Source organism: Diaporthe amygdali, assembly GCF_026229845.1.
Source record: "Diaporthe amygdali strain CAA958 chromosome Unknown NODE_22_length_803717_cov_65_427750, whole genome shotgun sequence".
In the NCBI taxonomy this organism is placed as follows: domain Eukaryota; kingdom Fungi; phylum Ascomycota; class Sordariomycetes; order Diaporthales; family Diaporthaceae; genus Diaporthe; species Diaporthe amygdali.
This window is the reverse complement of record NW_026517042.1, coordinates 549955-561911: the sequence shown is the minus strand read 5'-3', so window position 1 is coordinate 561911 and position 11957 is coordinate 549955. Positions and strand designations below refer to the sequence as shown.

The following is an 11957-nucleotide window of genomic DNA, read 5'->3' as shown; positions in this document are numbered from 1 at the left end:
CCAGCTCTGGGATAGTAGACTATCCACTTGATCACAATGAAGGAGCACCAGGCACCGGGCATCGGCTTACCTCGGCACCGATCCCAGCTTATCTTATCGGCCAGCCCGTCTCCGATCCTCGCTCTCCTGGGTCTGGCGCTTGCGATGGGCCTCCACGCTATGCCCAACCATGCAGGGCAAGTGCAAGACAGATCTATACATAGCCTAAGGTACATGGTCGACATACTATGGCTGAAAGGCTGATCAGTTCTACATCCCGAATTAATGATCAAGTGACAAAGTCTCAGGTTACGGGCCAGGGTGGCAAGATGCATGTACGATCAAAGCTGAGGTTTTGGACTCCTGGATGCTGAGTCAGATGACCCTGAGGACGGTGATGGGATGGTCTCATTTGAAATCAGAGGAGCCCCACCAACACACAGACAGTCGTCATATTGAGAGACGGATGGATGGTTTGGTGTTTCGCGAAAGTCGCCCACCACAGTGCACCGTGACTGAGCCGGGTAAGCGAGGGAAACGTTGCCTATCCTATTGTCGACCGGCTTGTCGACCCATTGTGTATTTCTGCGGACTGTCTTCCCCCCTGCTGCTTTCCTTTTGCTCATGCAGTCAACAATGTATCATTCATCATCTATTGTTGTCCTTGTCTGGTGGGGGCTTATCGCGCTTAGGCCGACTGGGCCCCGGCCCTCAAGGTGCGGCGGGCGCGGCCCCTTCTGCCCTGATCTGCAACGGCACCTGCGCTGGTCCAACTTTCTTAAACCACCATCTCTGCTCTTTATTGTCGTCCGTACCCTCCCCCTTCTTCCGACACAACAAATCCTTTCACTGTCTCTGCTGAAAGCCATTCACTTTGTTTAGCCGTACCCTCGAGATCACGGCCACTTGTCTTTGAAATTGTCCGACGTCTTCCGCCCTCTATGCACCAACTCTTGTGACTCCCGACCGCCACCCTGCGTCACGAGTCCCCTCGAGTCAACCGCTCCAGACAGCCTCGACGTCCGAGACCACACTAAGTCCGCCCAACACGGCTCGCTTCCTAACACAACCTCGGCCAACGCCGTCTCCGGAACTATCGGCTACAATAAATACCTTTTGCAGGCCTCGACACCTCTACCGCCAAGTCTGGGCCTCATCACATTAAACGCACAAGTCATCAATCATGTCTGCCGACAAGCCCTCGTCCGCTGCGGCGAAGCAGCGCATCATGGGAGACCTTAAGCAGGTGTCGTCGGAGAAGTGGGTTCGAGTTGATGTGTGTGAAAACATGGCATTCCAAACTCACTATGGCACACAGCTGATGAAAGTGTACAGGCTGACGAGACCAACCTTTTCCGCTGGCAACTTGCTCTGATGGTGGTCAACCCTGATAGTGCCTTCAACGGTGGTTACCTCAAGGTTGGTGGACCCTTGATACAACAAAGCCCGGACCGTGGCATCGCCTGGGCTCGAGCTTGTGCTGACTTGACCTCAGGCCGAGATGATCTTCCCCCACGATTACCCATACTCGCCACCTAAATTCCGTTTTCTGCGGCCCATCTTCCACCCCAACATCTATCCTGACGGGCAGCTCTGTATTTCCATCCTCCACAAGCCGGGCGAGGACCTCATGTCAGGCGAGAGCGCAACCGAGCGATGGTCTCCCCTACAAGGGGCAGAGTCCGTCCTGCGATCCATTCTGCTCCTTCTCGACGACCCCGAGATTAACTCCCCGGCTAACGTCGATGCTGGTGTCATGTACCGGGATAACCGAAAGGCGTACAACGAGAGGGCTCGCAAGACGGTGGGTGACTCGAAGAAAGACATACCAGACGACTTCGTCATGCCGACCACGCTCGAGCCCGAGGCACCTCCACAAAAGGCCATGGACGATGACTGGTTGAATGAGAGCGAGGAGGAGTTTGACTGGGAGGCGAGTGGCTCTGATGACGATATGGAGGATGCAGAGGATGAGGAGGATGATCTTTAGGCATGGCGAACCACTATCTATCGCCCTGTCTTATACCTCTCTTCTCTGAAGTCTCCCGGACTCGACTCATGGATCCCTTAGTGGGCAGCGGTGTGCCGCAGGGCTGTCTCCACTATCAAGTCTTGCCCGTCACGAAAGACTCAAATTATTTGCATAGCGCGCGTTTACAACAATTGGTTGGCGTTCAGGAATTACACACGAGCCAGGAAGGGCGGCGTCCCCCTTCGACTCTTAATCGGGATCAAGCGCCGATGCTCATTACAGTCGGATCTGAAGAGCTGGAAGTGTGGAAGGCCCCGTCTGATTTGAGGCCAGAGGAGGAAAGGCGTCAGAGGGGAGGAAAGAAAGAGACGCCGGGCTGTGTTGCACCCCACAGCCTCAGGTCATTCAACCGGAGCTGCATATCATGGTGCAGGGACAGACCGTAACATACCTCAGAATCAACCCCTTGCCTGGCCCGGACAGCATGTGCTGTGCTTACAAGAGGCCAGGTCATCTTTGAACATAGAAATGAATACACATACTATAAAACTTGATAGTTATCGAGCGTGACATAATCAATATTATTGCAAGGAAAGGAAAGCATTGCATGGTGATCAGTGCCACCAGCCGAGGTGACAATTACTGCCGTACAGTGTGCCGTTGTTGAAGATAAGTGTGCAGAGTACAATACAGGGGGAGTCCCCGCTAGCACTGTTACTACTGACCGGGGAGCAAGCTTCTGGGCCTGCCGGGGCAGTGTCGGGGCTCTTACGTAGCTGCATTCCTTGTCTGACAGAACCTCAACTTCATCTTGGCTCTGTATGCAGCGGAGGAAGAAACCTCCTTTAGACCTTCTTCATTCAATACAATCATTTGTGCTGTACATAGCTTCCTCACTGGGCTCAAGACAACAGGACTGCGATACTCCCTGCGATCACGATCTTGGCTGTTGGGGAGGGTTCAGGAACAACCTCGCGGTCGCCGTGATCCACCGTGGTCTCGTCGCAACCCTCTGCACGTTCTCTGCCCCTCTTCAACTTGCCACTTTCGAGACTATCGACGACCCCGGCCTTCATGGACTACGAGTCGAACCGAAGATTCTGAATATCTGAGACCACAGAAAGAGCTATTCTACACAGACCTGTCATAAAGGACCACGGGTGTACGAGGTACACAGGACAGCAGCCATGGCGGACCCCAGCGAGGCAGAGATTAACTCTGTCTGCGAGATGTTGGAGGCCTACGATACGAAAGACAGGCAGATGTTTTCCAGAGCGCTCAAGGTGCGTACAAGCTGATCCTGCGATCTATATCCTTCCATCACAGCTGGCTGACACCTTCCATTCTCAGGCCAACAACGGCAGCATCCCACAGGTGGTCAACGAATACTTCGAAGGCCAAGATACGGTACATAATTCTCTGAAAAGCAAGGAGGTGGAATAAGAAGCCGGTGTTGCGGTGCTGACAGACAGAAGTTCAGGGCCAAGTATTCATGGGACGAGGGACAGTTCATGGCAGACCGAGACGGCTCAAGCTTACCAAGTGGGTTTTGCATCCGTTGACATCCCTTGCTGGCATGGTGCTGATTTGTCTTGTCTCCAGGCTTCCAGGTCCAAGGGCCGGATCAGTACGATTCTACTGCCAACGCATGGGACCAAACTGGTGCGCTTCCCGCGCCGTCACGACCACCATCCAGAGCGCAAAACAGATCACCTCTGGGTAAGATGATAGATTGGACGACAAGTTATACAGTTGGTACTGATATATCATGCTCGGTTCTGATATTCTGCCTTTCCAACTCCCCCTGCCGTCCTACTCATTGATCGCACGGTTGGGTTGGAATACTGATGTCGCAACAGGTGCACCCACGACTCAGCAGCAAGCCGACGAAGATCTGAATCGAGCTCTTCTCGAATCCGCCAGCGGCGCCGCTTCCAGAGGTGCCACTCCCCAAGAAAGTGGTCTCATCAGCAACGACCCCAGCCTTCCATTCTTCGGCCCAGCCAACAGGGAGAACTATCAAGACGACCAGTGGGCAATGGTTCGTGTGAACAAGGAGGGATCTGACCCGCCGCCATCGGGGAGGAAACGAGATCCTTCTGCGCCAGCCTTCCTCCTTTGCCGTCAGCAAGGTGTACAGAAATACCGCCTTGGTCCGCTTATGATGATCAAGCATGAAATCCCCGCAGCAAGAAACTTTTTCCTGTCTTTAGACGCTTTCGACCCGCCCGTGTCGTATGGACACAACAACTCTTGGTGGAAGGGCGATCCCATACTTTCCACGAACAGCGAATCAGCGGAAGATTTCCCCGAAGCTTGGTCGAACGACTACCGAAGTGTCAAGCTGGAGGATGAAATTCAACGCTTGATGGCTTTTCTTGACGATACACAGCGCAGCTACGGAACCGCCGATTCACTGTGCGAGAGTCCGCTTATGAAGAACGTCTGGGGTGACCACGTGGTACAGTTTTATCAGAACTTGTACCTCAAGGCCGGCTCTCAGATTGTTCGTTCAACAATGTGGACACTCGTTCGTTTTGAATCAGGCGCCGATGAAATTCCTGCTCCAATGACGCCACCTACGTCCGAGTTTGGCATCCTCGAGTTTAGAGTACCGAATGAGCTCTCGGACGTTCTTCACAGCCTTTACAGCTCATGGGATGCTTTGTTTTGGATCAACCAGGACACTGAACTTTCCTGTTTCCCACAAGACGAATCGGAGCGAACCGCGTACATGGAAAATCCTGCGGAAGTACTTACTATGCGAATCAAGCTTGAGGATCATCGTATCGAGATTCCAGAGACCTTCTACATCGACAGATATCTTGAGAAGAACCTCGGCACCGCCCGTATTTTGAAATCGCAGATGTTCCAGATCTGGCAGGCGCTGGCAAAGAGCAAAGATGCGGAGAACAAGATCACAAAGTGGAAGGATCCAACCAATGCCTGGAAAGAGTACGACAAGATTGCGCTGACCAAAAAGGTGATCGCAAATGTGGAGAACCAGATTTGGAAAGTCAGGGCGAATGCCCTGTGGAGAAAGCACGAACAATCAGTCGGGACCGAAGATGAGATACCATACCTACCCAGCGAGTTGAACCACCTTGCCGAGCTGAACGAGGACGAGAGCAAAACTGTGGAAGTGTTTGAGTCTGAGATCGAAGTCGCACGGCGGAAGCTGGTGAAAATCGACCAACAGCTGGCTCGTAAGTGTAGAGACTTGAGCTGGGGCCTTGTCGACATCGCGCTGACGTTTTGATAGGTCTTGGGCAGGAGAAGGAGGCGTGTTGTAACTTGCTTCGGCAAATGGCCGAGGTCTTGACAGTTCCAAGCGAGGAACCGGAAATGGATCCACATCACAAGTACACTTTGCGAGGAGTCATCACATCGCCGGAAGTGGTATACATGTGCAGGCGAACAGAGGCCAATCCTTCGGAGACGGAGGCTACAGGCACGAAGGTCGACCAATGGTGGAGGATTGCTTGGGTGGCTGGTGACGAGAATCCTGTCAGACAGGAGGTAAGTCAAGCACTGGCCCTCATTTCTTCATTCGATATTAATCATTTTCAAATAGGCCACAACGATCGCCAAGGTTCAGGAAGCAATATTCACTGAAGTTGACACAGATGGCTCGAAAGTACCAATACTCGTGTATGCGACGGACAAGGCTCTGGACGAGGAGCCGGCACCTCTATCCGATGCGCTTAAGGTACGTCCATCCGCAAATATCTTCGAATCTTTGATAGCGTTAGTTTGTTGAGTTAACACACCCCAGACTTTCGTTAAGTTCGACAACCGCCTTTTCAAGCAAGAGTTATTGGAAGAACCTACGCCTACAGACAAGAAGCGGAACGCGCCGCAGCTGCCAGAATCTCCGCTAAAGAGACAGAGAAGTAATAGCGTCGACTCGATGGCTACGAATCGAGCATCTCTAGGAGACTTCAGTGACGTCGAGGAACGGGACGCGCTACTAGGAGACCAGCGACTACCGGACGACCCTTTCCAATACGGTGACGGCACGGCCACGATGAGCACTGAGCTTGAGGACATGCGGTCGGTGCGAACTCAGGACCTCGCCGCGACAACGGGGGCGCCACCATCTCCTCCAATGTCAGCAAGAGACGATGCAAGCGACAACGGCTCACCCGGAATGCGAAGGTCCAGTGAGCGGCTTGCTAGGATCTCCTTGGACGGGAAGGGCCAGGAGGGTACTACAATAGAAATACCAAAAGGCCCAGAGATGGCTGAACGCGCGTCACCTGTGTCGCCTTTCATCGTCCGGCGGCCAAACGGTACTATCGACAAAAGGGCTTCCATCATGGACCAGGCCATGGAGATCGACGGGAGCATGGAGCTGCCGGCAGTGAGTGGGAATCCCGAGGACTACTACAAGTAGGATTTGCGGAGATACCTATCGGCAATGTGGCAACTCATGGGTCGGCGATAAAATATCAATCCTTCGCACTCGGGCAAGGGATACTCGCCACAAGTATCTAGTCAGTCTTGCACATACAAACAAGCTGATATACAGGCATACACATTGGCATATTTGGTGAGGGATGGGCGGACCCGTCCTATGCGACGGCGTTTAGCATAGATGAGAGAGCGGCGTGGGGCATTCGACAGCCGCACGCGGGATGGACATGATATTATCGGAACAAAACGGCGAAAACAAGGGGGGCGGGTCTTGCCGATGCAAGTCGGACAAGACAAGGAGCATGAGCATGTTAGAGGCATTAGGTCTCCGGTCATCATGTACGGAGGCAGACATAGCATCGACGAGCATAGCAAAAGAGGAATAGATACCCAATTGATCTCATGGGGTAGGTGGGCGGTCGCCTGAGGTGAGGGCCTTCGCTCGCTGTCTTGGTCTCGCTTGCTCTATTTTACCCATCCTACTACCTTGGTATCCTTGATAACCAGTAGATAATAGAACTCGATACCATAGTCTTCGACCAATAGCTTGTGGTCCGGCGGGCCAGGCAGCATCCGGTATGGGGGAGCGCCCGCCCAAGCCAGTCTGTGCTCGCGCCGCCAACAGCCTGACCAAGTGGAACGAGCAGCTCCGCCAGGAACCTTTTCGGCCCTCGACCACACACCGGCATCACCACCACCACCACCACCACAGGCCGACGCCAAGTTGCCGGGTTTTTGGCACCACAGAAGATATGCCCAGTAATACTGGTACATTCCGGGGCGAACCTGGTCTCGGGCAGACGCGCTTGCAAAGAGACCAAGTCCTTTCCCCTACCCTGTTTCCTCTCCAGGTAGACAGACCACCGATCAGGTCGCTTTATTTCGAGCTGTTTGACCTCCAAACATCCGAATCTTCGACATGAGGCGGGATGCGCGGTCTCTCTCATTGCCTCTGGGCTTTGAGGACGACATGAGCCAGAAATCGCGCTTTGGTCGACCTCGCCTCACTTGCCCCTCTCTTCCTCGGGGTACTGTCTGATAAGCGACAACCCGGGGCGGCGGTTGAAGTTTTCTGCCCTGCTCCTCCACGGCAGGTCCGGGAAGTGCTCCTCAACAGGTGCATATAGGTACGAGTAGGATTCTGGGGTCGAATGGATGAGCTGACTGGGAACTTCGCCTGAGCCTACAAAGTCCGGCCCGTATGGATAATGCGGAGATGGTTCATCCTGCGGTTTGGAATCCGTGGGACGAGGCTCACCCGTCGGCTGGAACGGATCCGCATCAGCGCCTTCAGAATCTGCTAGCCACTGCGACAAGAACGTTTGCTCTTCTCGCTGACTCACGGCCTTTTGGATAACCGCCATGACTGTTTTCTTTGGCCCGGGCTGGTCCGACGCAGTCGACCCGAAGATGTCTGTAAAAAGGAGCTGCTCTTCGCCCGTGAAGTCACCTTCGATAGACCCGACCCGTCCTCGAAGTTGACCCTCGTGGCTGTCCGAAGGCTTCTCGGACTTGTCGATTTCATCCTCGTCATCCGCTGGGAGGGCAAGAAGGGCCAGCCGTTCGAGATGGAACGTGACGTGTTTCTGTAACGCGCTCGCTTCAGAGAAGGCAGTCGGACAGAAAGGACAGTCTCGATGAAGACGCAGCGATGGGCCAACGACAGCAGCGATCAGCTCTGGAGAGAAGTAATCCGACTTCTGCTCCGGATGTTTCTCATGGAGATGCGCGGTATACTCTGGCTGCGTGTCAAACTCCTCGCCGTGAATAGCGCAGTGCCAAACTCTCGTATGGAGGCTTTCGTGCTCAAGCCACTCCTGACGGGTCCCGTATATACGATTCGAGTCATGGCAACGCTCGAAGGTGCAATGGTAAGGCTGCAAATCATGGATTAGGTGCACGCTGAGGCCGGCTGTCAGCGACCGAGCTTGGACTGGGGTGAGGGGGCAGCAGACTCACCACCAGGCCTCCTTGTCGAGGTACTTGTGGGGGCAGATGATCTTGCAGTACGGACAGGTGAAGAACCTGCTGCTGGCGGTCTGAACGGGCGGAGGCGGCCACTCCAACTTCTCACCGCGGAGATTCATCACTGTCGAGACGCGGCTCTGGTGCGAGATGACGGACTTCAGATCGTCCAGCTTGACAAAAGTCTCGTCCAACCTCGTTGCGGATGTCGCGAGTGATCTTCCCAAGCCCGGCTGTAACGGCACGTGTCCTCCCTGTTCAGACCGTGTCTGGAATGGCTGCTTGTTGTCGGCGGCTGAAGCATCGTTGTGTTGTCTTTCGTCAGGTTGAGGAGGTGATGCATTGCCGGCCGCCCCCCGGCTGATCCTCTCGGCATGCTCTCTCCAATACACAAACTGCTGTTTCCGCCTGGCGTTCGCAATGCCGGCCCGGCGAACCAACCAGTTCGACGGCGAGGCATACTGCTCCAGGATCTCGTCATGGCTCATGCCGGAAGCCTTCAGCTCCCCGTGCTGCAAGCCCTCCAACAGTTGTTGTCGCTGTACATGACAAATTATGGCTATGGCGGCCTCTTCACGCTCCTGGATGAATTCTTTGCGCACGTGGGCTGGAACGCGCTTATACAGCTCGTCAACGGCACGTTGCGGGCGATTCCTCGGGTTCTTGATCTTGGTGGCCAGGCTGTAGAGGGCATCCAAAGTTTCTGCCACGCTTTCCATGCGGAAGTCCGTCTCGTGGACCGACGTCTCGCCGCTAGAAAGAGAGGGCGACGTCGACGTCGTGGCCGTCGACCCCGCGTCGCTGTCGCGATCGGAGGCTCCATCATCTGGATCCGCAGCTGCAGCGGCGGCAATCTCAAATGGCTGGCGCTCTCCACGATGGACCGATACAAGATTCTCTAAGTGTTCTTTCAGCTCGGCGAGAACATCGGCCAGGCGTGACTTCACTACCACGGCATCTCGCACGCGGTAGTCCAGGGACGAGTGGCCCTGATTGTGCAGCCCGAAGCTGTGAGCCCAGAGCCTGAAGCGCTGTTCCTCCGAGATCAACCTCTTCTCGACTGAATGGCTGGCAATGTCCTGGATGCCGCTCAGCTCCGAGAACGCGGCAAGAATCTCCGTGCCGAGCTCGTGAAGCTCGGTCGGCTCCATGTCATCGCCACGCTATCAACGATTCATCGTGGTCCAACTGGAACAAGGCGTCGGAGTCGGCGTCGGCGGCTTCTGCAGCTTGCAGACGGCCTGCAGACCCGGATCGGAGCATGCGGGGGGCCAGCCAGGGTCCGAATGGCGACAGAGTATCACAGCTGCATGGATGGGTCTAACCCGACCGGGCCTGCTGCAGACAGGATGATTTCCTTGCAGTTGCCCCTCCATTCGAGCTTCTCTCCTTTCAGCTGCGCAGCGTTGCCATCTCGCGTGTGACACGATATTTGCCTGGATGGCGGAAAGCACGAGAACCCCGTAGCAACAATAATGCCTGCGCTTGAGATATGCGGCGTCGTTCTTGGTGTCATACCGCTCGTAATCTCCGCGCTGGAACACTACAAAGCCGGCAAAGGCGCGGCGGCTGCGTTCGTCAAGTGGCGCGGGCATCTTGACACTCTCATCTTCCGGCTCAAGCTCCAGAGGACCTTCTTCTATCTGCAAATCCTCGAGCTCCTCCGCGAGGCACGGGTCGCGCAATTGGAAGACCGGATCGATCTGACAGAGGAACAATGCGTGGCCGTCCTCTGCGATAAGCACACCGGCGAGGAGGTCCGGGAGTACCTCGGCCTCTTGCACGATACTTTTGTGGAGGTCTTGAGCCGTTACGAGCTGTGTCTCAAGACGATCGTCGCGAAGATAGGCCACATCAGACGACTTCCGGACGTCAGTTCAGCTTCCAACCCGTCCCTGACCTGGACCTGCTGCGCAGTCCGATTCGCGCTGGTATTAGACACTCACTCTTGGGCATGAGCAGGCACAAAAGGATGACCTTGCAGCTATACTTGCTGCGAACACATCCCGCAATGGGACATTCTCATTTCGAGAAAGGCTGAGCTTCACGATCGAAAGGGGGAGCCTGAAGGGTCTCCTCGAAGAGTTACGCGAGAATCGGCTTTCGTTGAAGACCATTATCAAAGGGCTCAAGACACAGCGGGAGTACCTCGCGAAGGAGCCCAGCCACGATGCGCAAAGACTTGCCGCAAACTTCCGCGAAGTCCAGCAGACGGCATCTGCGCTGTTTCCTGCCATGTGCAAGTGTTGTTCGTGTCCTTGCATGACCGGGCACGGCTTGTTGCTGCGCCTCGACAATCGAGTGCCGATACAGCGTGTCAGAGCAAAGGTGGGGAAGAGGGCAGACGAGCCGACGACATTCAGCCTCTTCATGGGGCTCGAGAAGTCTCTCCAGGAAATATCGGTGAATGCCTACCACATGGACCCGACTGAAGAAAGCCCAGTGACGGCAAAGTGAGTGGCATCGCGCTGTCCGCAACGGACCACCAGACAATAACACATTCCCCTTTCACTGACTCTTCCGATGTAAAGATTTTTTGGTCAAGACATACCAAAAAAGACGGTTGATTTCGCCATTCCCACATTATCCATCACTGTCCATGAGGAACATCGCCCGCGCTTCCGAAACTGGGAGCCCATATCCGATATTTGTCACAGCGCCATGATCGCCTTTAAGAAGGAATATCTCCTGAGGCTGCATCTGATGGCCGATGCTCTGTCGTTAGCCAACGAGACAAGAGAAGCCCGGCGGGAAGTTGCCAAATCAACGACTTTGGAACAGTTTCTACGCCGCGGCTGCTTGGACGAAGATGCGCGCATGACTCCAAAGCAGCAAACGATTCTTGCCCTTGATATCGCAGCCTCAGTGTTGCAGCTACGACAGACGCACTGGTCCTTGTTCCCATGGACGAACAAACGCATCCGGTTCCTGCTTTCAAGACAGGGCGAACTCTTGGGTCCTTTCGTCGAAGAGTTGATCGACAAGCGGACCGGCAAAACGCCCCTGGACCCAATCCCCCAAGGCCCCGACCCTAAAGAGGCTTTGCTAGAGCTGGCAATTTTGCTCCTGGAGATCTGGCATCACAGGCCGCTCGAGATGTGGGCGGCCAAATTGGGCATGGAGTTCGTCGACACGCCCGAGGCACGAAGAATCGCCGCCATCCGGTGGCTGGAGCTTACGTCGGACAGGTTGCCGCCCCACCACCTGGCGGCGATCGAGCAGTGTCTGGCATTCTGCTCCGGCAGGCTGAGGGCCTGGGACGATGGCGAGTTCCAGAAGCTGTACTGCGAGAATGTCGTGAAGCCGCTGCGGGAGAGCTGCAAGGCGTGGCAGGCCTAACTTCGCCCCGGCCACAGCGAGATGCTCGTCGCAGCTTCGATGTCGCCTTCAGCGGAAGCCTGGTCGAGTCGGGGAATACATTATGCCCTGGGGATAGTTGATTTTGCACCGGGGCTCGTAAATATAATGACTGCTCGATCCAGGTGCAGCACTCATCGGCGACAGGCTTCGTTGTAGTGTACAGCGTCTCGCTCTACTACTGAGTAACAAAGCCAGTGCCACTAAAATGGAATTCGAACCTGACAAATGTCTCGGGATGCACACCTCGCCGCTCGGCCGCTTAAAT

At 55.1% G+C, this 11957-nt stretch overlaps 4 protein-coding genes across 4 annotated transcripts; 3 read left to right on the top strand and 1 right to left on the bottom strand.

The window, feature by feature from the left end:
* Nucleotides 1-1162: 1162 nt before the first annotated feature.
* J7T55_004648 (ubiquitin-conjugating enzyme) lies at nucleotides 1163-1969 on the top strand (the record flags this gene model as incomplete). Its single annotated transcript, XM_053130360.1, has 3 exons — nucleotides 1163-1255; nucleotides 1315-1398; nucleotides 1475-1969. The coding sequence occupies 3 exons, from the start codon at nucleotides 1163-1165 to the stop codon at nucleotides 1967-1969; spliced, it is 672 nt and encodes a 223-aa protein (XP_052991576.1).
* Nucleotides 1970-3138: 1169 nt separating this feature from the next.
* On the top strand, nucleotides 3139-6347 carry J7T55_004647 (uncharacterized protein; the record flags this gene model as incomplete). Its single annotated transcript, XM_053130359.1, has 8 exons — nucleotides 3139-3234; nucleotides 3302-3358; nucleotides 3424-3493; nucleotides 3554-3670; nucleotides 3811-5157; nucleotides 5214-5470; nucleotides 5526-5660; nucleotides 5727-6347. The coding sequence occupies 8 exons, from the start codon at nucleotides 3139-3141 to the stop codon at nucleotides 6345-6347; spliced, it is 2700 nt and encodes an 899-aa protein (XP_052991575.1).
* A 1024-nt stretch (nucleotides 6348-7371) lies between these two features.
* Nucleotides 7372-9483, bottom strand: J7T55_004646 (uncharacterized protein; the record flags this gene model as incomplete). Its single annotated transcript, XM_053130358.1, has 2 exons — nucleotides 7372-8269; nucleotides 8327-9483. 2 exons carry the CDS (start codon nucleotides 9481-9483, stop codon nucleotides 7372-7374), a joined length of 2055 nt encoding a protein of 684 aa, XP_052991574.1.
* Nucleotides 9484-9807: 324 nt separating this feature from the next.
* On the top strand, nucleotides 9808-11671 carry J7T55_004645 (uncharacterized protein; the record flags this gene model as incomplete). The annotated part of the gene is made up of 3 exons (XM_053130357.1): nucleotides 9808-10203; nucleotides 10295-10785; nucleotides 10864-11671. The coding sequence occupies 3 exons, from the start codon at nucleotides 9808-9810 to the stop codon at nucleotides 11669-11671; spliced, it is 1695 nt and encodes a 564-aa protein (XP_052991573.1).
* Between the last annotated feature and the right edge of the window lie 286 nt (nucleotides 11672-11957).